This window comes from Ambystoma mexicanum, chromosome 1p (genome assembly GCF_040938575.1).
Source record: "Ambystoma mexicanum isolate Mex_15411 chromosome 1p, UKY_AmexF1_1, whole genome shotgun sequence".
Lineage (NCBI taxonomy): Eukaryota > Metazoa > Chordata > Amphibia > Caudata > Ambystomatidae > Ambystoma > Ambystoma mexicanum.
Window position 1 is genome coordinate 1355020620 of NC_090921.1, and position 26475 is coordinate 1355047094.

Here is a 26475-nt window from a genome sequence, read left to right on the forward strand (position 1 = left end):
AGACAGATCACATGGCTTTTACCGAGAACAGTGTCGGGGAATGTAGGCAACTGGACCCCACCCGGAGAACGTGACAAGGCATCCGCCTTCCCATGTGAAGTGCCAGGACGGTGCATGATATGGAAATCAAAGGCGGAAAAGAAAAGATGCCATCGGACCTGTCTGCTATTGATGCATTTCAAAGAAGCCAGATCCTGTAGGTTCCGATGATCGGAGTATACCGTGACGGGATGTCTAGCCCCCAGAAGATGATGACGCCAGACGCGGAAAGCATCCATGACAGCCAAGAGTTCTTTCTCCGTGACGGTATAATGAGACTCAGTACTGGAAAACTTACGGGAATGATATGCAACCGGATGTAATTTGCCTGTATTTGGACATGTCTGTGATAACACCGCACCGAGGGCAAAGGAAGAGGCATCCGCCTCAACAATGAACGGAAGATCAGGATTAGGATGTTGGAGTACCGGTGCGGTAGTAAAGGCGATTTTCAAAGCCTCAAAAGCCTCCTGCTGTTCTCTCTGCCATTGATAAGATACCTGAGGACTAGTCAGGGCCGTAAGCGGGGCTACAATTGTGGAAAAGGAAGAAATGAAACGTCTGTAAAAGTTGGCGAACCCTAAAAAAGCCTGCAAGGATTTGAGTGTACGAGGTACTGGCCAATCTAATACTGCTTTGACCTTAGATTCATTCATGGATAACGCCCCAGGGGTGATGTGAAAACCCAAAAACTCGACAGTTGTCTTATGGAACTGACATTTCTCAGGTTTGGCAAACAAGGAATGTTCTCTCAAACGGGTCAATATTTCTCGGACATGTATCACGTGTTCATCAAGGTCACGAGAAAAGATTAGGATATCGTCCAAGTACACAACCATATATACATCCAATATATCCCTGAATATGTCGTTCATGAATCGTTGGAAAGTGGCCGGGGCGTTACATAGGCCAAAGGGCATGACCAGATATTCGTACAAGCCATACCGAGTGCTGAAAGCGGTCTTCCACTCGTCTCCCTCGCGGACGCGTACTAAGTTGTATGCGCCGCGTAGGTCGAGCTTAGTGAAAACGGAAGCGTGTGTTAAATGGTCTAGAAGCGGAGTGATTAACGGGATGGGATACCTATCCTTTTTAGTGATAGCGTTAAGACGCCGATAATCTACACAAGGGCGTAAATCCCCCTCCTTCTTAGGTACAAAGAAGATAGGACTTGCCGCGGGTGAAGTGGAGGGGCGGATGTGTCCTAGTCGCAGGGCGTTCTGTACATAGTCTTTCAATGCCAGTTCTTCCGAAGGGGACAAAGAATAGATCCTGCCCGAAGGAATATTGGAATCGGGAAGCAGTTCGATTGGGCAGTCATATGGTCTGTGTGGAGGGAGTACCTCAGACGAGCCCCGGTCGAACACTGACTCGAATTCTCTGTATTCTGGCGGAATCCCAGATACCAACCCCCCAACAGTATGTGTATGCACAAGCTCCGGATCGTCGACAGTCAGTGCGAGTTGGGCTAAGGCCCCCAAAGCCCGGGAAGGTGTGTCAGGGGCTTGATGGACCGGAAGACAATAATTCTGACAGATATCAGACTCAAAGACTACAGTACCTGACTGCCAATTGATCAACGGATTATGTTCATGTAACCATGGAATCCCTAGGATGATGCCGAATTGGGGTGTGGTGATCAAATCAAAACTCAGGGTTTCGGTGTGTACTTCTTGTATGGTTAGCAAGAGGGGTGCGGTTTGCTGTTTGACAGGACCAGAAACCAGTGCAGAGCCGTCCACGGCTTGGACATGTTCTGGTCGTGTTTTCACCACTAAAGGTAGGTTGAGGGAATGGGCCAAATCAATATCTATGTAATTACCAGTGGCACCTGAATCGATAATGATATTGACTGCATGAAGAAGGCCTGTAGAGGGACATAGGGTAGCCTTTACAGAAATGGGTTGAACACGAGTAAAGGCAAGGGAGGTACCCGGAGAAGATGACGGAACACTCGACCTGTTCTCCGGTTCTAAGGTCGAGCCGTCCGAAAAACCTGACTCTTCCTGGGCCGTCGAGGACACTCTTTCACGAAATGTCCAGTGGTACCACAATAAAAGCATGCATTATCCACCCTTCTACGTTCTCTCTCAGATGATGTAATAGGACTACGTAACCCTCCCACTTGCATAGGTTCTTCGGTACTGGAAGCAGGAGTGCCAACAAGAGTGGGAGAGGAAGTGGCCCCCAATTCTGCTCTACGCTCCGATCGTCGTGCATCTACCTGCAAGACTAGATCAACCAATTCCTGGAACTGAGTAGGCATAGAAGGGATCACTGCTAGTGCATCTTTCATGGTGTTACTCAACCCCCTATAGAAAACCACCGCCCTCTTGTTTTCTGGCCATGATGTTTCCGCAACTAGCTGATTGAATCGGGTGATGTAATCTATCAGAGACCTTTTACCCTGAGTCAATTCCAACAACTCCAAATCCCTAGACTGTACTTTGTGTCGGGTATCGAATTCTCGGGCCATTTCTAGGACCAGCAAATCAAAGTCGTAGAGAACTGGGCTGTTGTTCTCTAACAGGGGATTAGCCCAAGCGGCTGCTGTTCCGGCCAAATGGGAAAGGGCGAAGGCAGCTTTAGCAGTGGTGGTGGAAAAAGCCAAAGGTCTGCATAGGAAATGTAACTTGCACTGATTAATAAAGGTTCTGAACTTCTTGGGATCCCCTTGATAGCGTTCAGGAGCAGCTAGGGGGGAAGGGGTTGGAAGTATCATCGGAGTTGGGACTACAGGAGCAATAACGGGAGAGGGCGTAGTGGAGGAGCTGGCATCGCCAAACTGAGGGCCTGCAGGAAGGGAATGTTGAACACTTTGTATGGAATCTAACCTTTGATGGATCACAGCGTTTGCGGCGGCCATATCTGCCCTTAATATTGTAATTGCCTGAACCAAAGCAGCTATGGGTTCATCCGTGGATCCCTGCATCGTCTGACACGACTATACGGCTTCTCAGTCTGTTCTGACTTGAGTGTCGTGTAGACCGATGAGACCTCCGTCCCCAAGTGACGCACAGGGGAACTAAATAGAAACCCGCTGTACGACCTTTGAGGCCACAGGTGAGAGATGTCTTCTCGGATCCACGGAGCCTCTAGGAACACCGATGCTGCTGTCAAGAGGGAATGAGGTTAAGCACCAGGCAAGCACAATACAATAAGGAAAACAAGTAACTAAAGTGTCTTACCTATCTGGTGTAAGGGAGACCCAGGTGACCTAGTAGGGAGGTTCGAGGCTCATTAGATGCGGCGGTCCCTGGAATGGTAGAACCGCAGGTTCAGCGTGGATGAAGAGTAGCCACCTGTGGGAGTCAGGGCTGGACTTGAATCCCCAGTAGGGAAAAGGCGTAGAAGATCAGCAAGGTACCAAGGGATGATCCAAAGACAAGTCGAGGTGCAGTCCAAATATCCGGCAACAGGTAAAGAGTTCCAAGCAAAAGTACCAAGGGGTGTCCAAGGGAGTCCGTGATAGATTTCCGTGGTCAAGGTAAACAAGGAGCAAGTTGTAACGCCAAACAGTGTCCGAAGCCAGCTGAGAAGCAATGAGCGTTCTGTCTCTCAGTACTTTATACTGATCGCCCCTGGATCACGTGACTTCTCTGGATCATGTGACGTCCACCAAGATCACATGGGGAACGCCGTAGTGTATCACGTGACTGGCGTGAGGACGTGAGGCCGCCCTTTCTGCTATACGTTCTCCAAGGCAGTTGCCAATGCAGAAAAGGTTGCAATCGAGCCCGTACACTGGTACGGAGTTTTCGGTTCTGTGGGTTCACCGAATCACTTGAGCCTCGAAGCTTGGGAGGAGGTGTTGGGGGAATGTGGGCAGTGTTCTGACGTGTCGTGACCTGGTGTGCAGAGGATCGCCTAACAGTAAGGCAAAACGAAATTGTTCCAATTTTCCCATTCTGTTCCTACTTCCCCATTGTAAGGTAAAAACGAATTCCTATTTGCATTTTTCTTTCCCCAGTGAAATTGTGCTCATCATCCAAAATCGATTTTCCCATTCTGTTCCTAATTCCCCAATGTGAAGTAAAAAAACAAATTCCCATTTGCTTTTTTCTTTCCCCATTGAAATTGTGCTAAAACTCCCAAAATCGGTTTTCCTATCCTGTTCTAACCATAAACCTAAAAACCTGTGTGTTACTGCCAGGAGTGGCAAAACAAATGTTCCCCTTGCATCCCTGTCTCCTCTCTATAGATTTTGTGATCAATCTTTCAAAATCCGATTTTCCCATTGTGTGCTGACTGATAATCTATAAAGTCCTAACTGTCTTTTAAGTGTAAGCAGAACGGATTCCCTTCCCTTTAGTTCTTTCCCCTAGCAATTGTGATAAATAATTTTAAAACCTATTCTTCTATTGTGCTCTAAAAACGAATGTTCCCCTTCTTTGACTGCTCCCCGTATTGTTTCTGTGAACCATATACCAAATCCGATTTTTCCCTTGTGTTCCCACTCCTTGCCACTTCCATCCATCCAAAAGAGACAAGCCTGGTGGATGTTTGAGGGGGTGGGAGGGTGAGGGTTGCTGGGAGCAAAGCATAGTTCTGTGTACCTTCACTTTCCTATTTGCTTGCATTCATTTTCTTGGTGTGTTTTGAACTGTTCTCTGATTGTAGTGGCGGGAGAAGTAAAAGGAAAATCTTATCACTGTATATGTTTGAGTTATCTTAGTGTGCTGTTTGACCAGAAAGGATATTTGACTTTGTGTTGCCACAACATTGGTGGCTGATGTAAGCTGTTTATTCTAATTTGACCTAAATAATAAATTAATAAGTACCTTCTCAATACACACCGGACTGGTTCCTAGTCCATTGGGGCATAGGATATTTGTTTGGATTTTGTGCAAGATGGGTTGGAGGCCTTCTCAGAAGGGACCTAAAGTATAAAAATCAAAGCGTTTTTATTGTGCGCCACATTCATTGTAGGGGACGGAGATCCCTGACTTGCGTGTGCCGTGTAATATACCGCAACAAATTGGGGGCTCGTAAACCGGGATTGAGGAAGTGTTTTCGCTCGTGACAGTGCAGCAGAGCAAACTAGCCATTCAAGGTATAGTTACATTTAGTGGGTAGAAAGCTGGGTTGCATTGTGAAGGCGCCATCCAAACTTGTACCCTGGGTTCAGGGCTGTGTGTATACATCAAAATAATCAGTGAGTGCATTGTTGTCAATACAAACAAAGCAGGAGCAGGGTGGAGATTTTGCCCTTGCATAGAGAACCTATCGGATTCAGAACACATTTCATAATGAGCACCGTAGAAATTAACATGGCTAGGAAGCACCTTCTAGCCAAGCGGTTTATCAAGGGTGAATGGGTAGAACAAGTGAATGAAGCGTGGCAATCTAGAATGATGCAGGAGGTAACACCTATACACGTGGATATGTGGCAAGATAATGGCCTGCTACATTGGGCCCTGACAGATTTTTATATGACACCGACTACCAGAGATGAGCACATTAAAATGGCCCACCTCACAGCATATATGTACTTCCATATGATGATCATGGAAGAACAATACAAGGAGAGTGGAGCTACTGTGCAAAATCAATCTGAGCTTTTGGATCAAGCACAGAGAGAGTTGAAGCAAGTAGAGAAGAAAGTGCAACAGAGTCAGGATTCTGAGTTAAAATTAAAAAACATCGTTCAGACAGAATCTCAAGGATGAGTTAGCCGCACGGCAGAAAATAAATTTAGAGTGAGAGTCCCAATGTTCTGCACTGAAAGAGGAATGTCTAGAAGGTGTTGAGAACCTGAGAGAGAGTCAACTAAAATTGAGTCAACAAATGGTGCACCATAGAGCCTGCTTAGAGGACATCTGTACATTTCAAATGCAGATTAAGCAATCGAAAGAGCAGAATAGCCAGTTGGCCATAAGGGAGGTCCATTCCCAGGCGGAATTTGATCAGGAGCGCCAGAATTTGAGTGCTATGAAACGGCAGAGAGATCACATCAGCGAACAGAATAGCACATTGTGTCAGTGAAAAAATGTTCTGTGTCAGGAAGTGTGCCAGTTAAAGACAGACGTGGAGGAAAGCAAGTCATGTTTTCAGGAACTTACTGACATGAGGGTAGAAAATGAAAATTAAAGGGACATGTGAGGCAAGCAGAATTGGATTTAGAGCAAGCGACAGAGACCAAAAGTGCACAAAGTGAGAAGACTAGTCTCCTGCAAAAGAAGAAGGCTGAGTATACCCAAATAATACAGGGCGCACAGAAGGAAAATGAGTCCTTTTGTGAGGAGAACAAGGGACTCCATGGCCAAGTAGTGGCCCAAAGCAAGGTCATAGAAGCTACTAAAGCCCTGGTAGCAGAGCTCAAAGCTCAGACCTCTATATACCACCAAGAGATAGGGGCTGAGAAAGAAAGCAGAGAGATTGGAGAAGGAAATGGCTAGATACAATCTGGCTTTGAGGCACCCCGAACAGTTAGGGTATGGAAGGGCAACCCGTGACCACGATGTGATGTCCTCTTTACCAGGGGCCTCAAGCCAACTCACCACATTATAGGCGCAGGGCGCTGCTAACTTCATGCCTACCAATTTACATGAACAGGGAAACATGAGGCAGCTGGACTCAATCAGGCCTAGTATATCTGAGCCGGAAGGCCAGTCCCTAGCAGCTATTGACGGATATTCCTCTTTATCCAGATTGGAAATACACTAGCAAATACTTCTGACCAGGAAAGCTCCTATGATGAGAGGATCAGGGAGTTAGACTGGCAGAAACATAAACTACAAAGGGACCACTTGGTCTGCTTTGCAGACAGAGAAGGATCAAGGACCAGGCCTCAAAACATCATCTTGAAAACCTTCACCCAGTTGGGGGGTTGTGGGGGTTCTCCACCACACCCAGGAGAAGGGAGGAGGAAGATGAGTACACCCCTGTTCAAAAGGGGGAGCCCAGGTGAAGTGGCCTAGAGAGCCCACAGCACCACAGGGGAGAAGAGACCAGACCCTGTCATTCTGCAAGTGATTCCCAGTCTCAAGGAGTCAGGGAGCGCCTAGAGGACAGGCAGTGGACAACAAATAGTAGCGGCTCTGAGTCTGAGGGCGAATGGACTCAGTTGCAGAGGAAAAAGACGACTGCCAAACAGAAGAGAGGTCTTGTAAAAGACCCAATTTTGTAGATCAAAGCCATCCGAAGCTTCATGGCTCCCCACCACAAAAAATGGTAAATACTCAGTATGAGAGCATCTGGAGCTGTATGACCAGATGATGACATCATTTGGTATCAAAATGTATCACACTTCCATAGAGTTTTTTAAAATGGACATTCTCCCTGGAATACTCCAGCTTCTTTGCTGGGCTGGAGGATCAAGATCATCAAAGGTGGTCCACCTATAATGTGGCCATTTTGAAGCATTTCTTTGTATACAGGAACCCGCAGGAGGCCCACAAGGTGGCCTACAACCTGCAGTGCGGAGAGGACCAGGCACCGGGAGAGTTCATGCAAGAACTGAAGCGGGCATTTGCCTAGTTCTCTCGACGGGTGCGCACCAATAGTAGGGAGTTCATTAATACTTATTTTCGTGCCCTCCCTAAATATATAATAACCCAACTGGTTAGGGACTTCTATGAGCAAAGGACCCTGAATTGGGTAATAGAACAGGCTACCTGGATCTATGAGGTCCAAAAGCCAGTGGAAAACAAAAAGAATCCCAAAAATCCCAAACCATCAACCACTCCTGCTGCTGCTAAGGTGGCAGAGGTGAAGAATACCCCCATTTTGGACTTAGAAATGGGCGGGCCTAAAAACGCTCTTCCCTCCAATAAGTAAATGAGAGGCAGAGGAGACCCTCTGATCAATCCAAATTGGGGGGTAGCCACGCAGGGTATCTACCACCTATATTAGCCCAAGATGCAACGGTAACCGACCCATCTTGGGGTATGTATGGACTCCCCGGCACAAGGGGGGGGTCCATTCAGGTAAGTACGGCCCCAGAAAACTTCCCTCAAAACTTCCCTCAGGAGGGAAGAAATATTTCACCCTCCAACTTAAGTTTCTTTCCCAGGTACCCTCCAAACCCCAATTTTCAGAACAATGCTCCTCTCTCTCCCTGCTTTCCAGACTCTAGACCCCCCAAATCAGGGAGAAGGGAGACCAAGGATGGAGGGCTACCAGGGAAACCCTCAATACCCGAGATACCCCTGGAGAAGGGACAGCTACCCTTCCCGAGAGCAGCAAAGGTATGACTCTAGACCCCCATACCAACCAGAAAGGATGTTGCAACTGGAACGCCAGGTCCAAAGTCTGACCCAAGACCTGAGTCGCATGTTAAGGGTTCAGCAGGGCCCTCAAATGAACATGGCCGCCCAGAACAGCTCCAACACAAGGTCTGGTGCCCGGGAGCAATGATGGGGAGAAAACCCTGACAACCAACAGGTTCCAGAGAAGGAGGTCCGGGGGGTGGAAGGGAGATGCAAAGCCCTAGAGGAAACTTCCTTTCTCACCCATTAAAAACCCCTAGAAACTTCTGAACCTGAACCCAAATCTCCTACCGCCAAAAAGCTGGACCCGCCGGAACAGAGGGTAAGTAGGAGAAACAATGGGACAATGAAAACCCATTTCGTGGAGAAAGTCCACGTCATCCAGTTTGAAGGGGAAGAATCCCTGGAGGATTCAGGGAAGAAAATCTTCTCTTTCATGGATGAGGGATTCCTCCCAAGGAAAAAGTGGTCCCAAAAGACCCTAACTTAGACTAGATAAGTATGGAAACAGTACAACTACCAATTCCTGAACCCCAACCATGTTACCCATGTGACTCTGCAATAAATGAGGTATCCTCCCCCAACCCTGTTCAAGTGAGTGTCTCCAGGAAAAGGAAAGGAGGGCTGCAAAGACTCAGGGGAAAAGGGGATTTCCCAATCCCACAAATATATGGGTGCCAAATTTGCTTCACAGATTCCCGGACTCTGACACAGAAAACTGCCCAAGATCACATAGTGTCAGAGTCCAAAATAAAGAAACTAACTTCCAGGCTAGCTCAAAATGCACATTTTCTTTGCCCCCTTGAAGAGAGAGAAGGCAGATTTTATGCCTCCATCAAGGCACAGGGGCAATGTGCATTTTCAGCATGTGTGGATACTGGATCCCAAGCCACCCTTCTGTCCAAAAAGGCATCTGACCAAATGAATTCTACAAGGGGGGAGAGTCACCAAATTGACCTCACAACTCTTCCTGGACAACTCCAAAACTTCAACAGGAATTACATTTCTGTCGGGGGGAACTGCGGATCTGGAGATCAAAATTGGCCAACATAGGGTGAAACACCCGGTCATAGTCGTCACTCCGGAGGGCACACCTTGTCTCCTGGGGAATTACCTCCTCCTGAGTTTGTCACCCATAATTGACTATTTGACTATGTGAACACGGTCCTCTGGACAGAGACTAACCAATCAAACTGAAACAAAGCACAAATTACGTAAGTCTAAGTGGCACATGCCACATGATTGAACAACTGTCTGACCAAATCGAATTCCACCTTAGGAACAACCAAGTCCCTGACATCACAGTTATTTCAGTAGGAGTACAAACTGGTGATTGGAACCCTTCCTCATTTTTGAAATTCAACCTTCCTCCCAGTTCTAATTGGCATTCCACACTGGGAGGAAATAACCTGAAATGTTTTACCGATCCACAATCTGAAGAAAACCCAAACCCATGACAAAAGATGATGAAAAACCAGCTCAGAGTCTGACTGACATCCAGAGAAAGGGTGAACAGCTGTTTCTCCCCATTCAGGTAAAGGAGAGGGAGGGCCTGTTCTCGTCAGTGTATGCCTGAATAATGGAAAAAGCTTAAATAAGCGAAGCATTATTCAGGAAACTCCCAAAAGATCAGGCCAGTCCCACATTTAAGTTGATTGATAAGTGGAAAATGGGCCTGGAAATTCCAAATTCCAAACATCTTCTGCAGTGCAGGTGCATGCTAAAAATGTCCATTGGTGACAAAAGCATAGATCATAATTGCTGGGTTGTGAGAGATATCCTCTCTGCCTTTTACTTAGGCAGTGACATTCTCAATCGGTTCGCAAATAATTTGGACCTAATCAATTACAAAGTCTCATCCCAACTGGTGGGTAACCCCATCAGCTTTGATGACCCTGAGAAAGCATTTTGGTCAGGCCAATCCTGCCCTATGCAGTTGAAGTTCAAACGGGAGAAAAGGTCTGCATCCCAGGACAGGTACGACAAGTCATAATTCCGCCAAGAATAAAGCGAGGACAGAACTTCAAAAACCAGGACACTTATATAAATTTGAAATATCACCTCCAACAGCAAGGGTTGTATCTGAACCCGACACCACTAGTTGACCTACAACACGACACCATTTGAATATTGGTGGATAACAACGACCCTAGAAGTATCACTTTGGGTCCAGACACCTTTATTGGAATGGCGGTTGTGGCCCAACATTTTTCCATTTACTTAGGGAAAGGGATCATGCGACAAATTCCAAGTGACTGTTACAAATGTGACTACGACATCCCTCCGGAGAAGATTTTCACCCGGCAAGGGGGGAATTTCTTGGTGTACTCTTCATGCCCTTATGGTGGGGAAGAGGTAACCTATGAAATCAGGAAGGATGAGGTAGTTTTTCAAGTCAACAGTGACTACCTTCCCTCCTTGAAACCTCCTGTCCAGGCCAACACCATAACAAGAGATCTCTCCACTAAACTGGAGGATACCACAGAAATTGCAAAACCTGAGGTATTTCCAGGTTGAGGAATGAATCAACGTCGCTGATGCCTGTGAGACCGAGTCGCAGAAGCAGAAGCTGAAACAGGCATTTTGGGATTTTCAAGAGATCTTTGCCATAGACTCGTACGACTGTGGCCGCACCGAGATACATTCAACCTCCATACCAACAGACCCTGGGATGGCCCCCCTGTTTGTAAAGCAATACCAGTTGCCTCTCGCGTCTATAGACTCACTCACAGAGATTATAAAGAAATTAGAATCCCGTGGGATAATTCGTCCAGTCCACAGTACCTTTAATAACCCAGTACTGGGGATACTCAAACCCAATGGCCAATGGAGACTTTGCGCAGACCTTAGGGAGTTAAACAAACTGGTCCACATGTCGAGATGGCCCCTTCCCTACATCGATCAGGGAATGGCCCAGATCCAAGGGTCAAATGTGTATACCACCATTGACCTGACCAACGGATACTGGACAGTACCCGTGAGTAGGGAAGACCAGTACAAGCTTACCTTTACCTTTGGGGAGCAACAATACACATGGACCAGAACCCCCTTTGGATACATAAACTCTGGCAATGAATTTAACATCTTTCTTCCCAATATGGGTGAAAGGGGAAACCTAGCCTATTTTTTGGGGCAATTGGGCCTGCGCATAGAGCGCCATAAGGGGTAGTTAAGGGAGCAGGGAAGGTTCGGGAGCAGGCGACAGTTGGGAAACAGTTTTTGTCCAGGGCGCTGCTCCCAAGCCTTCCCTGCTTTGGGCCTTGGTAGTGGGCAACAGTTGGTGGTAGGGGTTTCAAGGTTGGAGAAAGGTAGAGGAGTTTCTTGGGACTCTCGGTGGGGATATTTATATATAAAAACAATTTTTTTCAAAAAACAATAAAGGGTGACAGGCATAACGGCAATTAGGAGGTGCTATAAATAAAGCACTTCTTGGGCTTACCTGGAGGTGAGCTGCCTCCCGCAGCACTGTGGGCCCGTTCCATGTCTCCCGATGTCTCTGGTAAAAGGGGTCTTTTGCACGTGCCGGTCAACAGGCTTCCTCAGCTACGTGTGCATTGTAGTGCGGTGCCGGCGTTCCGCCACCAGGGGGCAGTGCAGAGCCCTTAAAGGGGCAGCACAGTTTATGCTAGGAATAGTGTGGTGCTTAGAAGCCAGATTAACAGTGCCACACAGTTAGAGTGAATCTTTTCATTTTGCCACACGTAGAGGAAAGTAGCACTGTGTGCGCACGTTATAGGTTTGGCAATAATATGTTTCAAAAAAAGAAAGGAAGATTTTGTTGTCAGGAATTTATTTAATTTAGATTGCTGGGGTCACGTTTCCCCAGCCATTTGACTATTTCAGGAGCATTTCCATGCTTTAAGGGGGACAGCCCCTGCCTGCCACTGGGGGGGTTATTATAATATAAGGGAGAATTATATAGGTTACATGTAGGAAGCCTGGTATTGCTTCCAGCATATATTTGTTAGGTCAGGCCCCGCAGGAAAATATTGATCAGGCACGTGAGCCAGCTATTTTGGGGGCGCGTCAGGGAGCAGTGTCATTAAATTAATTATTTTCAGATTGTAGCAAGATGGCAGGACAGGGCTCTGGACTTAGGGGCTTGGTGGATGCCCAGGCATTGAGGGATGCCCTGGCTATTATTATCAGGGCATCTAAAGCCCAGCTGGAAGAGGCAGTAGGGGAAGTTACAGGGGAAAGGGAGGCTGGGGAGGGTAGGCCACAGCGCAGAGCGGCATCGGACGGGGCCCTCTCTGCAGTGGTGGCTTGTAGCTTGGCAGCGGGATGGGGGGGGGTATGGGACAGAAGGGTCAGAATGAGCAGGAGGGAGGTACCTAGGAGAGCAACCAGGAGTGGGGGGCGGTGGGGGAAGGGTCAGGTAGTGGGACAGGAGCTAAGGGGCCAGTGGAGGCCTCTAGCAGAACAGGAACCAGGGTAGAGGTAGGCACAGGTCAAGTTATGGGTGAGGTTAGGGTCAGCTCTGACCGAAGAGGGGCTGCTGTGCAGAAGGGCAGAGGAAGGAAATACCTGCAGAAGAGTGCAGGTGGGCGGAAGAGGGCTCCATCCCCGTCGGTTAGTGAAAAAAGGGGCAGGTGCGGAACAACCTCCCTCGCCTAGGAGTGCGTTATGCGGAGGGCATAGTATGACCCCTGTGGTTCCTGATGAGGTGGTAGGAGGGGGCTTGAGGGCGGTCCCTCTGGAGAGCAGACTAGAGGGCTCATTACAGCCCCTAGCACGGATGAGCACAGGGTGGAGGAGAGAACCTACACACCCAAGAAGATGAGGAGCAGGTAAGGGTTGCCGCGACCCCGCTGATAAGACGTCATTGGAGCGGCTGGGCGAACTCCCTGGGCTCACCAGAAGATGAGCTGCCCGAGCGTGCGCTCGCAACAACAATGGTATTTCACTGGGGATAATGAAGGGGAAGAGGAGAATGTGGTGCAGTGGTGGGATGGGTATAAGATGGGTTACGGGGAGAGAAAGAGCAAGTAGGGGTTTAAGGTTTGAAGGGGAAGATCAGGTTGGGAGGCAGAAGAGCAAGAAGACAACAGGGAAATCGGCAGGGGAATCTGCTAATGTTTTTTGTCTCCACAGCAGGAGCCCGGGGAGAAAAGAGAGGAGGAGTTTCAGAATGGAGGACAGGATGCCACGGCTAGGTGATGGCGGGGTCGAAAGAGGTGAGCAGGAACGGGAATGGTTGGCGGCATGGGTCAGGTTGGGCACGAGATGGAGGACATGTAGGGAGGGAGCTGGGGCACAGGTGACAGGTGGGGAAACAGAGTCTCTGACTGCGGGGGCCTTGTTTAGTGCGAGCGGAAGGAGTGTCTCCTCAGTGGGAGTACAAACTGACAAGGTGGTGGAGCCTGTGGCCTAGGGGGGTTGAGGTTCCTAAGGAGAGGACTGTGGTAGGTGCAGGGAAGGACAAAAGGATGCCTTATATGGGCATTACAAAGCTGCAGGGTGCACATTTGATGGGGGCGACAAAAGAAAAGATGTGGGCAGGAGAGTTTGTGGACATTTTTAAACTCCTGCACAGGGAGGTGGGAGCGAAAGAAGGATCCAAGGACGAAGACCGGGAATTGGCCACAAGACCAAAGGTGCCGGTCAGAATTGACAATTGGACGTCAGCATTTATTATACATGCAAGTGTTTATTGCAAGATGTTTCCAGAGAGGTTTGTACTGAAATACATGGATGTAATAAGGAAGGCGTTTACAAGTTTCGAGAGTTTCACATGGGTGAGATACGATGAAGAATTTATGGCAAGGATGGCAGAGGATAGCCAAGCGGTATGGGGAGAGATTGACATAGATCTATGGCTACAATGGATGGCACCTACGCGTACAGCATCAACGCTGCATACGGCAAGTGGTTTACCTGTGCCTTACTGGCCCTTCCATGGTCGCCCAGCCTCGGAGGAGGCTGGGGGAGAAGGCAGAGGTCAGCCATCAGCAGCATGTTGGGCATTCAATAAAGAAAGCTTTACGAGAAAGGTGTGCAAATTTAGGCACAAGGGTAGCCTATGTGCGGGACGGCATCCGGTTACACAATGTTTTTAAACAGGGGACAGAGGGAGGGGGCGTGGATCTGGACGTGGAGTTGGGGGGAAAGGTCTTTACTCCAGTTCAAGTTGCGGTTCTGGAAGAGTGGCTCAGTTTACCCGGACAGGGAGAGGGGCAAGATTTATGGGGAAAGGTTTTCACAAGGGAGTTAAGTTGGGTTATCAAGGTCCAAGGATGCGGCAGTGGGTGGAAAATTTGAAAGATCTGGAAGTGGTGAAAGTGAAGCTGCACAAGGAGGGGCAGCGGAAGAGTGGTAGGGCTCATTACGGATCTGTCGGGAGACTTGTTGGTGTTTTCCAGTTGGGGTCGTGCCTAAAAAGGTTGCGGGAGTACTTAGACTAATTTACCATTTTGGCAGGGCTGAAGGGCATGTCAGTGAAGGTTTTTTTTTATTGCACCGAAAAACTGCGGGGTGTACTATGCCAGTGACGGGCAGGCAGTGTGTTTGGTGAGGAAGGAAGCTTGTGGAGCATTCATGGCCGGGTGCGTTATCAAGGAAGCGTTTAGTTTGTCACTGGTGCACCAGGAAAAAATTTTGTTGCTGGGGATGCAGTTCAAAGGTCAAAGTAGGTTGAGAAAGCATTGCATATGGGCTGGGCAATTTTATGCGCATTGTTTGAGCGCTTTAGCTCTTTGCTGCAGTGTGTTTTACTTACAGTTCGGGTTGTGAAATAGGTTTGCATTAGTGGGACGATTTTCAGTGGGGCGGGCAGAGAACAGGAATTTCGGAGGATGCTGGAGGTCTTGCAGACATTGATGCAGGAATTGGGAGTGCCATTGGCAGTAGTTTAAAACTGAAGAGCTGGTGGTGGTGTTGACCTTTCTAGGGAGGGAGTTGGATGCTGTGGCCGGGACCTCACGCTTACTGCGCAACAAGGTCAGCAGACATGTAGGGTTGCTGGAGAAAGTGATAGCGGAAAATGATACTGGGGGTATACAGAGGTTAGTTGGGCTTCTCAATTTCGAGTGTCGGTTAGTAGCCCCGGTTCGCACTTGTGTAGAAACATGGCACGGTCTATGGCGGGAGCTAAGTACCCACAGCACGGGGGGAGGTTGTCAGGAGCGGTCCGGGAGGATTGCAAGTTTGGCCAAGATTACTGGAAGAATTTAGTGGGGGGCAAAAAGGGGTTATATCATAGGATTTGCATTAGGGTGAAGGAGCACAAGTAGAGCGGCACACAAGAGGATAAAGGGCAGTGATGCTACGTGAAGGGCAGGTTATGGGAATTGAACGGCATGGACAGGGGTGCACGTTTGGCCCCTGGTGCAGTGGGGTGGAACAGTGATGAGAGGGAGCTGCATGGATGGGAGTGAACGTTTGGCCCCTAGTGCAGTGGGGGTGGAACCACGATGAGATGGAATTGCATGGACAGGGGTGCATGGATGGCCTCTGGTGCAGTGGTGGAAACACTGATGATATGCAAAATGTTCACGGGTAAACATGGGATTACAGTGGACTAGAGGGAAGGATGTGGTGTCACAGGGGGCAGTGCATAGTGGGAATTCATTGGTACGGACAGGAGACATGGGTATGGCAACTGGGAAAGGGGGGACAACAGGTGAAGCACGTAGCAGAGAGCAAGGGATGACTTGGTTGATTTTATACTGGGGTGTATGGACGAGGGTTGGTCTAGGGCAACGATAGAAGGGAAATTGGCGGACACTGCTTTTACAGGAAACGCCTTTGGGGCTTTCAGCCTAGCGGCAGGGGAAATAGCACATAGGATGCTGGAAGGATGGGTGTGCTGGTCATCAGGGGAGGGGGACATGTTTTGTACTTTGGGGCATTTACGGTGTCAGAACTGCTGGGGAAGGAGGTTTCGGTAGGAAGATAAACATTGCCGGAAATAAGTGTAGAGACAAAGATAGGCAGAGCAAAGACGACTCAGAGAGGAAAGGACGGTTGGGTGCTTCTGGATAGAGGTAGTAAAAAGGTGTCCTGTTAGTGCGGGAATAGCGTGGCGGGAAACAGGTATGGGTAGAGAAGGGTTTCGGTTTTTCAGCATGAAAATGGGTCGAGGGCGACAGCAGTTCAAGTTCGAGGGGTCATGAGAAGGGCTCTATTGGCATTGCGGGAGAGAGCAGAAGAGTTGTAACTCACTGTTTTAGGACGGGGCAGCGTCGGAAGGTGGTAGGATGGGGCTATCTGAGGAGAAGGTCAAGTTTTTGGGGCAATGGGAGTAGGGAAAATACAGGGGGTATATCGGAGAGAGGGGGGATGGGGCCGGTTAGGAGAGGAAGGAGTTTGGGGGGCGGGGAGAACCAAGGCAGTTGGTGGAGAGAAAACTCATAACATTTTCTTTTGCAGATGTAGCACGGATTAAGGGTGAGCGCCGCAGATCAGGATTGTAAACTACGTGGTGAAATGGGCAGGTAAAGATACGGCAAAAAGAATGTCCGGGACCCATTGGGATGTATTTATAACAATGCCCTAGTGAGATGGTCGTGGGTAAGGGGGCTCTGGTGGGGCCAACTGCTGCCTATGATGGCAGGATTGAGGGAGCACCAGGAGGAGCCGGCGGCAATAATTCTTCATGCAAGGGAGAACAATCTAGTCAGGGATATGGGGTTGTCGCTGCTAAAAGGATGCAAAGGGGCCTGAGTTGGTTAAGGGGGTTATGGCCCAAGGCGGGGCTGGTGGGGGATCAAGCTATCGCCAAGAAGAGTATGGAGGGGGACCGCTGAACGAAGGTGCAATAGAGAGGACAAGGATAAAGATGAACAGGGAGATGCTAACATTTTTGCAAAGACTGGCACACCAGGAAATAATTTATGAGGTGAGGACTTTTTCATTGTTTCAAGAGAATGGGGTGCATTTGTCACGGTTTGGAAACATGTATTACCTGGGGGTTTTGAGATTGGTAGTGTAGGATATCGTAAAGAGTTGGTAGAGGAAAATGTGGGTAAGGAGGGGGTGGGGCAGAAAGAACACCTCAGGGGTGGGTTTTTCTGGTGCCGGGGAAATTGCCCTTTGGAGAATGGGTGGGGAATCACAATGGGGTACTAGCGCGGTAAAGGAGGGGGGTGGTGCTGTTTGCACGAACGGGCTACCCTGGGGGTACAAAGAGGGGGAAGAGGTATTGAAGAAGGAGGGGCATGTGGACGCTAGAAGAAAATGGGAGAAAGCGGGAACGAAGGTTGAGAGGAATTTAAGGGGAAGGGAGGGAGCAAGAGATAGGAAGGGAGGAATTCTAAATGGTTTATTTATTTAATTGTGGCGAATTGAAATTGTTTATTTATTTAATTGTTTGGCAATTTTGTTAAAATGGATATGTTAGTCTGCAGGGCCAGGGAGGCAGGTTAGAGTTTTTTGTGAGCTGTGGCCTGTCACATTAAAGCAACCTTTTCCACTTAAAAGCAAGTCTGGGAATTTTTGTGCAGTAAGCCCACGGGGGAGATAGGGGGGAACGCGCAAGCGTTTCCCCCTGGGGTGATTTTGGGCGTTGCACAGGCCAAGTCTGCGCATAGAGTGCCATTAGGGGCACTTAGGGGGGCAGGGAAGGTTTGGGAGCAGACAACGGTTGGGACGTAGCGTTTGTCCCCACCCTCCCACCCCCTTTTGGGTAATTAAGGGAAGGGCCCGGATTTTCTTTTACATGTTCCCCCTATTTTTAGTTCCAGGGTTTGAGAATGGTCAAGGAGGTTATTGGGGGTGGTGGGGGTGGTTTTCGTGTGACAGGCCGGGGCGGTCGACGGGGCAATATGATGTAAGGTTTTCATTGTTGCTAATGTGGCAGGTCAGCCTGGCTACAAGTCGTACTTTAAGGAGGAGATTGGTGTTGAGGTGAGTTTTCAGGGGTAAGGAGTTTTTTGTGTTAGTGCCAGGGACATGGCCCTTTGGAGGGGAGGTGGGTGAAGCACAATGGGGTACTAGCGCGGGAAAGGAGGGGGGTGGTGCTGTTTGCACGAACGGGCTACCCGAGGGGTAAAAAGAGGGGGAAGAGGTATTGAAGGAAAGGGCGTGGCCTCTGGGAGAAGATGGGAGAAAGCGGGAATGACGGTTGTGAGGAATTTAAGGGGACGGGGAGCAAGGGATAGGAAGGGAGGAATTCTAAATGGTTTCATTATTTAATTGTGGGAGGAATGGAAATTGTTTATTTAATTGTTTGGCAATTTGTTAAAATGGATATGTTAGTCTGTAAGGCCAGGGAGCAAGGTTAGCGGTTTTTGTGACCTGTGGCGTTAAAGCGAGTCTGGGTATTTGTGTGCAGCAAGCCCAAAGATGCAGAGAGAGTGAATCAAGGAAGGCAGGCTTGCACAGATTACCAATTTAGCGGGCTCAGGGTGAATACGGAGACCCTCAGGGTGAGTGGTGCGGGAGGAATTCTTTCGATTGTCTGGCTCACGAGAGGGCAGAGGGAGGACGACTGAGGGTAACAGGGCGCACTGACAACAGGACAGGGGCGAAAGAGTGGCAGGAGAGAGGGGTGCTCGAGATGAGACTGAAAAGTGCGCTGCCCGCGACGTGAAGGGTGCAGTCAGCTGACAGGAGAAATGTGGGAGGGGAGGGCTGCAGAGCTGGGGGGGGGGGTAGAGATAAGAGGAGTCTTCGGCAGCGAGGGAGTAGGCACAGCAGGGAGAAGAGGTGGGAAGAAGCCTGGAGAACAGCTGGCGGGGGAGGGCGGGCGCACGAAGTTGGAGACCTTGGGAGGGGAGCAGGGCCATCGGCTTCCTGCGTTCGATATCCTCAACACGAGGCGGGGCTAAGGCGAGCGCGCGAGGAGAGCGAATGGGGAGCCGAGACTTTCCAAACCAGTGTTTTTGGCGCACGCTACACGCTTGCCTGTCTCTAGGGTGGCGCCTTGGTAAAGAACATCATTCACCAAGTCTTTGTTCTAATTGGATCGCCTCGAAAAGATGAATTGTCAACGCCGGCAGCAATCGAACCGGCGGGTGGCACACAAATACCAACAGCGGGCGTATTAATTAACCCTTGGGCATTTTACATGGCATTGGAAGCTATAGCCTTCCGCTCTTTGCAGTTGGCACGGTAACCAACCGTTCAATCGTTGTGACATTGTATCCTGGCATCCTCAGATCACACACAATTCCCAAACTCGCATTAAACCCATTTGCGGGCCATTCTACCTACTAAACGCACTCAAATTGCGCTCTGCGTCTTGCAGCGAACACATACGTCGACAAGCCCTATAAGCCATGCACCTAATAAGCTGCAATGGCATTTCGTGACATGCACAAGATTTACACGCAGGTGCATTAACCCACTGAGCTTTGCACGGCGTGTTAAAACATGTACCATTCGGTGCGCATCGAATCTCTTCTTTGCTATAGTTGGCCTCTGGGTTACACACAGACATCAGCAGCAGGTGCATTAACCCACTGGGATTGGATCCTGCGACGAGCGATGTCTCGCCGATCAGTGCACCCTGCGCATTAATCCATCGGGCTCCGTGATACGGCGGACATCAAATGAATCCACCCGTCCACGCAGAGATCCCGCCCAGAAACGTGTCTCCAAGTGTGAATCAATGCGAGCTGATGCTCCTAATTTTTGGGCTAACACCGCTGAGTCACTGTCGCTTTAAGACTACACCGACACACGCGCGCACGCTCACAATCTCTGCCTCTTAATCAGAGCCCTGCCAGGTGACACATGCCTGTCCATGTGTACCTAACCCCCGCCTGCCACTCCCCCGGTGCCTCTCCATTGGCCCAAACTGGGTCAGGCTCCTCCCGCGCCTGCTCCCATTGGTCAAATCTAGGTCAGGGCCCACCTGCCTCCCTCCACCCCCATGTCGCTGCCACATGACTTTCCCTGGGAAACTTGGGAAACACACACACAGAGTCCTCGGGATAAAAAAAAAATAATTAATTAAATTGGCTCGCCCGCGCCACTGATTGGCTGCCTGCGGCCCACTGGGTCTCACTTCATGGATGTGGCTGGATGAGAAGGAGGGGTGGTGAAAACTCCGCCCCCTCCCAGTGCCAAAGAGGGAGGGGAAAAAACCCGTGCAGGGAAAAAGCAAAACATTTTTTGCATAGAAGACCGAAGGAAATGGGCCAAGTTGGATATCTTGGACAGGGATAGCGGTTGGCTGCGCCTAGAGACGATTGGATTCGCAGTTTGGGAGACACGGATCCGAAAGCAGAGCCTTGCAAAGTTCCCGGAGCTGCCCTGGTGTCTGGCTTTTGTCGATTTTTAACGGGGTTGGGGCACGCACTCTGCACTTGGCACTCGCGTTCGCCCTGGCAAACCTTTCGGAGAGACCGAAAGACACCGACCGGAGCTGCGGGTGCGTCAACATGGCAAGGCCGGGCGGCCAGCTGGGTTCCAGCGACAGGGTGACGGGCCCGCTGCTTGCCAACGGAGGACTGGCAGCCGTGCCCGGGGCGGGCATGGTAAGCCTGAAGAGCCTGCTGCAGGGGCCGGTGAAGGGCCAGGAGCGGCGTGGCAAGGAGCACAGTAACTGTGAGTACCGGAGCTAGAGGGGAGTTGTTTGGCGCTGAGTGGTGTGTGTGTGTGTGTGTGTGTGTTCAGTGCTATGCCCTCCTGCAATGTTGCATGGCATGATACGGGGCGGTCGGGCGCATGGCATAGCACACTATCGGGAGCTTATCTACTGCATCCATGTGGGCTGAGTGTGCACGCTGGAGACAGGCTTGTGTATAAAATGCTGGCCACGGGTTCGAATCCCAGCACGGTAGCCCGGTGGGTTTTGCAATTCTCGCAGAGATCTGCGTGGAGCCTGCAGGTCACGGAATTCAAAAGCCAGCCAAGGCAACTGTGTGGGCACTGCAGCCTGCAGTAGTGTGCGAACCTGCACCTAAAAACGGGCTTGAGCCTGGTGGAGCCCAAGCAGCCTTGGTCCCCGTTGAGATCTTTACTAAAGCGGCTGGTTTTTTTTAAACGCCAGGAGACCAATTGATGTGCTGCGAAGCAGTGGTCGTTAGTGTAGCGCCTCGACATTTGCAGGCTCACGGAAGGCAAATCCTCATAGGCCGGCAAGTGGGCGACTGCAGCTTTCACTCTTAATGCATGCATGTATTCATATGTGCGTGTGTCTACGTGTGTCTGTTTCTCTACCATGCAGGCACATCCCTCTGCTGCATTTCGCAGCGGCTGCCTCTCTGCAGACGGGAAACCGCGAACGCCTGGGCCTTCTTCACTCCCACACCGCAGGGCACCCCTGTCTGTGACTGTCCCTCGGCAGAGAGATGTGTCTGTGTCTCCGTCTGTCTGATACCTGCTGTCTCAGCTCCTCTGTGAGTATCCCTCGTGTCGGCCTGCCCGCGCTCTCTTTCCATTTCGCCCCATCTGTCTGTCCGCTTTCTTTTTCTGTGTCTTCCCTGCTCATGCGTCCTTTCCGCATCAAAAAATGCACCGGAAAGTGGGGGGCGGCGTTGCACGCAGACAATTTGGCTCTCTGTGTAGGTTTGCATGTATCAGCCCATGTATTTCATGTCTTCCCGTTTCGGAATGCCAGCATTGTGTATTTATTTATTTATTTATTGCCCTACCTATGCCCTTCTTATCTCTGCGGTCTCGTGTTCTTTTACCGGCCCGTGCATTATACCTGCCTCTATTCCCATCTATCTCGCCCTTACTGCCCCTCCCCCGTGCATTTAATTCTAGGCCTATATCCGTGCAGGTCCTCTCTACTCCCCTTCTAAAGATAAGGGACGACACAGGCTCACAGCCCTTCTCTGCGCCCGGCTCAGCATCTCAGTCTGTCTCCCCAGCTCTTGCAACCCGGCTTGGTCTGCCAGCCTCCCTGAAGTCTCCATTTCCCTACTGCCAACCTGTCGGTTCCCAAGTCCAGCCCTTCCAGCTCAGCCGGCCCCCTGCCATTACAATGTGCCTGCGACCTCGCTCGTATCTCGCCTCTTATTGCGTGGCATTGCACCCAGGCCAGCACGCCCTTGCATTCGGTGATGGAGAACGTTGCAGTTACGGCTGTCTTTTGTGCAAGTATTGTCATGTCAGCCAGCGTGCCTCTTTCCAGTGCCACCCCACTCTGCCTCGTCTACCCGTCTCTGTACATGCAATTCCAGCGGGGCCCGTCCCTCGGCTGGCCATGTGGGTGTTGCAGCCAAACGGCCCCTGAAGGTAAGCGCACCCTACTCTCCATCTCTCCCATTCCACCTGTCTGGCCCCTTTCCCCCGCTATCCCACCCCCCCCCGTCTCTCTGTTCACCCCTTCTTCTCCCCGAGCCTGCTCGCCTCTTCTCCCCGCTCTACCCAATGCACCCACCTCTCCGCCTAAAACCCCCGGCACAGCTCGCCTCCTTTCAGAATTGGGCCTCGTCTCAGCCGGGGATGCGCCGTGACATTATGATACATGGGGGGCTTGCGGGCAGATTGTCACTTTGTGGAGGTTTTCGTTCCAGTCGTATCTCGTGGTTGCAAAAGCCTGTCTCATTTCAGTGTCGTTGTTCGGCCTATCTCCTTGCAGTCTGATTTACATATTTTTTAGCACAGTGCAAAGTGACTTTGTACTGGTGCAAAGTGACTTTGTACTGCCAACAAACACCCTGATTTACCGAACACTTCGCACTGAAAAAGTACACTTTGCACCGTGAAATGGGCCCACTTAGCGCAGTGCAAAGAGTCCCTTTTCAGTGCAAAGTGATTCACACAACAGTGCAAACTGTATTTTTGCACTGTCCTGTAAATCAGTGTTTACAAAGTCACTTTGCACCACGCTAAACATTCAGCCAATCAGGTTCACCCCCTGAGCACCCGTGTGCACGCCTTCCTCGCGTTGGGCGACCGTAAGTGCCACTCTCGGCCTGCCAACCTTCGGCCTGCCAACCTTCAGTGATGCCCGGCAGTGTGAGTGCAGGTTTGCCCGTCCGCACCCGCTTGTGTGTGTGTTGCTCGCCTAGAAGGCAGCAGCGCTTGGCATGTGCCCGCGCGGGGCTCTTACGGATCACGCCCCCCGCCCCCTCACTCTGCCCGGTGCAGACCACTCTTTAGAATGGATCGCAATCCCCTTCAGCGCACCTGTGACTGCGTGTCTACCTGCCTGCCTCTGTGAGCACCGCATGCCTGTCTCTCTGTCTGCAGTGCCTGCCTTGTCTCGTCGTCCCTATGTGTCTGCCTTTCGCGCTGCCTTCGCTGCAGGCGAGCCTGCTTCCTTGTGCAGTGCTCGTCTACCCTGTTAGCATTCTGTGCACAGCTGGTCTCTTTATTGATTGCTTTTCTGTGCATATATTGGCTGTCTCTCTGCGCCCACTGTCTCTGTGCAGTGACTGTCCCATCCCTGCACTCTTGCTTGTTTTTATCACCTTGTTCGTCTATTTTCCCTCGCCGTCTACAGATCCACGGGGGGCGGGGGGGGGGGGGGGCTACTCCTGCGGGGATTTGCAGGGGTCGGGGTGCACCGCACGGTTGGTGCATTTTGTGGAACGCCTCGGCTGCCGGGCCTAGGAGAGGGCCAGTCTCGGGGCACGCGCATGTGCAGATTAGGGCTGGCATCTCTGCCAGAGTCTCCCCGTCCCTCTGAGGTCTTTGGGGGCCTGCAAGTCTCCCCTCGTCCATCTGCCATTATAGGTAGTGGTGTCTCCACGGTGAGGCTATCCGCGTCTGTAGCTTCGTGGCCGGGCTGGGATCCCGCTGCAGCAAAGGTCTTAAACTATCTGTGTCAAGAAGATTACTCGTCGCACTTTCTCTGGGTCTTCTAAACCCTTCCTTATCAGGGTTCGAATTGGCCTCCCTCGTTTTGGCCGGGTCTGTGGCTCAGTGGACTAATACATCCATTACATGTTTGACACCCTGGTCACCGGTTCGAATCCCGGCAGGTCCACTCAGCCCTTAATCCTTCCGAGGGCGATAAAATGAGTACCATTACATTGGGTAACAATACACATCTGTTATTAGCGCAAAGGTGGGGTGAACCTGTGCTTTACAAATACGCCCGTTATGTCTGTCACTCGTCCAATAATCCGCCTGCCTGGCCCTAGCTAACAACCAGCGTCTCTCTTGTTCTGTCTGTATATGTATCCGAATCTGCCGTTCAGCCATTCTGTCAGTCTGTCTTTCTGTCTCCTGAACCCTTGGGCCCCTCATAGGCCCTGGTGACTGTCCCTTATGTGACTGTGCGCCCCGGCATTCACCCCCTCGCCTGGCCCGTCCTTCAGGCGCGTATTCTTGGGGCAAAGCAGCCAAATGTCCTCTCAAAAAAACGGGAATTAAATGTCTAGGGGTTTCAAGTGTTGAATGTCGAAACATAGTGGCGCCATATTAGTTGGGCCTGTCCCTGGGGTGCTTAGTGGTAACTCACTGGCACACACCGACTGAGCTGCTGAAAATAATAGCTCAGAGGTATGCGCACCTGCGGCAGAGAACTGTTTGCAATCCAAAGGTCACAAATCAGGCCTCAGCATCCCCACAGAACAATTAAAATGAGTACCAATGGACTGGGTAAACACAAGCGAACACGAATCAACGTGTGATAACATTTTGTAAATTATTACTAATAATATTATCATTATTAACCTCATAACGTTTTCGGTTTTCTTTTTGCTGGTGGCGTTTTTTCTCCGTCCCTTTTAAAAATGCAACCCTTCACAAATTCGATCGAGGCCTGATTGTGTCGCATGTGCGCTATGAATTCCTGACCCAGTCCTGTTTTTGTTTCCATCCTGGTACTTGCAGATTGTTCCGTAGGTCACCTTGACTTTTAGCCGCGAAAGTGGAGCTTCTGCTTAAAAGTGAGGGTCCCCAAAGTCCTAAATGATCAAGTCTGCAGCTCTTATGGTGGGAGGGGAGTGGAGGAGACGGGGGATATTTACATGTACTAACCGTAGCGCACATTAGCTCATCCCATGGTGGAATATCGGGCCCAATTCGCTTTCTTCACCTACCAGGGCGCTTCCAAACATGCTACTGGTGAAGGCCAATCGTTATAACCCCATGCCTTGGTGATTAGCCCGTCTTCGGCGCGGGCACACCATTCAATTGATTCAACCAATTCCCCACTTCTTTACTCTCCCCCCTTCCACCCATCATCTCACTGAATACCCCCTGTTACGTGTCTCCCCTGTTGGGAGGCATGGTATCGCCCAAGGGTGTTTGATGTCAACGGGGCACCAGATTGAGGCTGGCATATAGGGCAGTTGTGATGTCATCTGCCAGATTGGGGGGCGGGGGGGAGGGCTCGGAAAACTAGCCATATTTAAACAAAAAAAACGTTTGGGCCCACCAGACGCGTAGTGCGTGCTTGGCACGAGTCGGGCACATGCCCTGAGACAGCGTGACACGTGACTGAGTTTGCCGCAACTATACTGCCCCGGCATTCAGAGGCAACTTCCTTTCAGGTAATACGTAATGACCACATTTCCCTGCCAACCACCCCGCCTCCAAATGGGAGTGAGACAGGAACGCACGGGCAAGTTCAGGGGACGCTCCACCGAGACACGCCGGAAAGGCGTGACACTCCTAAGAAACTACAGTAATTAGAGCCCAGACTCACTCACGTGGCAAAGGCAGGCGGCGCATCTCCCGTGGCTTCACACAAAACACCCCGTGCGGCCGTGCCTTTACCAGACACGTTTTTGGGGTTTAATCGTGGGTGTACAACACAAGCTTCGCCCAAAAGACAACATCCCTCCTACACGGGTTTGTTGTGTTTACTTACACGGACAGGGGTTGCGATGTCGTATTTTTGCCCACGTAGGTGTCTCGCCAGTCAAACACGGAAAAGGAAAACGCGGATTTGCTGCAACTAAACGGGTCGGAACTTGGAAGGCCGATAGCCCTGGGCAGGATGCAGTTATTGGCAAGCTTGCAGTGCCAGTGTAGAGCAGGTAACATAGACCATTGGTTGATACGTCACTGAGCCTGCCCCTGCCCCGCTTGCATGGCCCCAGGATCTTTAACATATACGCATATTGTCTACTGCTTATATTTTCCATTAAAAGCAGTCAGCACAATTATTTTTTTTATATTAAAAACGGTCATCTTAATCCCTTTATAAAGCGACTTCCCCCCCCACATCCTTCGGGCCCCCCAGTTTGAAGACCACTGGTCTAGATGCAGGGGCGCACCAAGCATAGCGCCAAGAGCCCATGCAAATGGACGCAGAGCACGGTATAAAACTCAGTAACATAACCTGGCAGAAATGGAGGTGAACTGTGGAAAAAGTTCAGATTTTTTTCTTGTTTGGGATCTCGGTCTCCCAAGGTGTGTTCAAAGGTGGGAG

At 50.3% G+C, this 26475-nt stretch overlaps 1 protein-coding gene across 1 annotated transcript in view; it reads left to right on the plus strand.

Moving 5' to 3' along the window:
- Positions 1 to 20174: 20174 nt before the first annotated feature.
- Positions 20175 to 26475, plus strand: part of DBP (D-box binding PAR bZIP transcription factor) — a 205345-nt gene continuing 199044 nt past the window's right edge. The window contains exon 1 of the mRNA XM_069607035.1: positions 20175 to 20741. Coding sequence (XP_069463136.1) covers positions 20576 to 20741 — 166 coding nt within the window. The 5' untranslated portion in view covers positions 20175 to 20575. The remainder of the gene's footprint in view (positions 20742 to 26475) is intronic.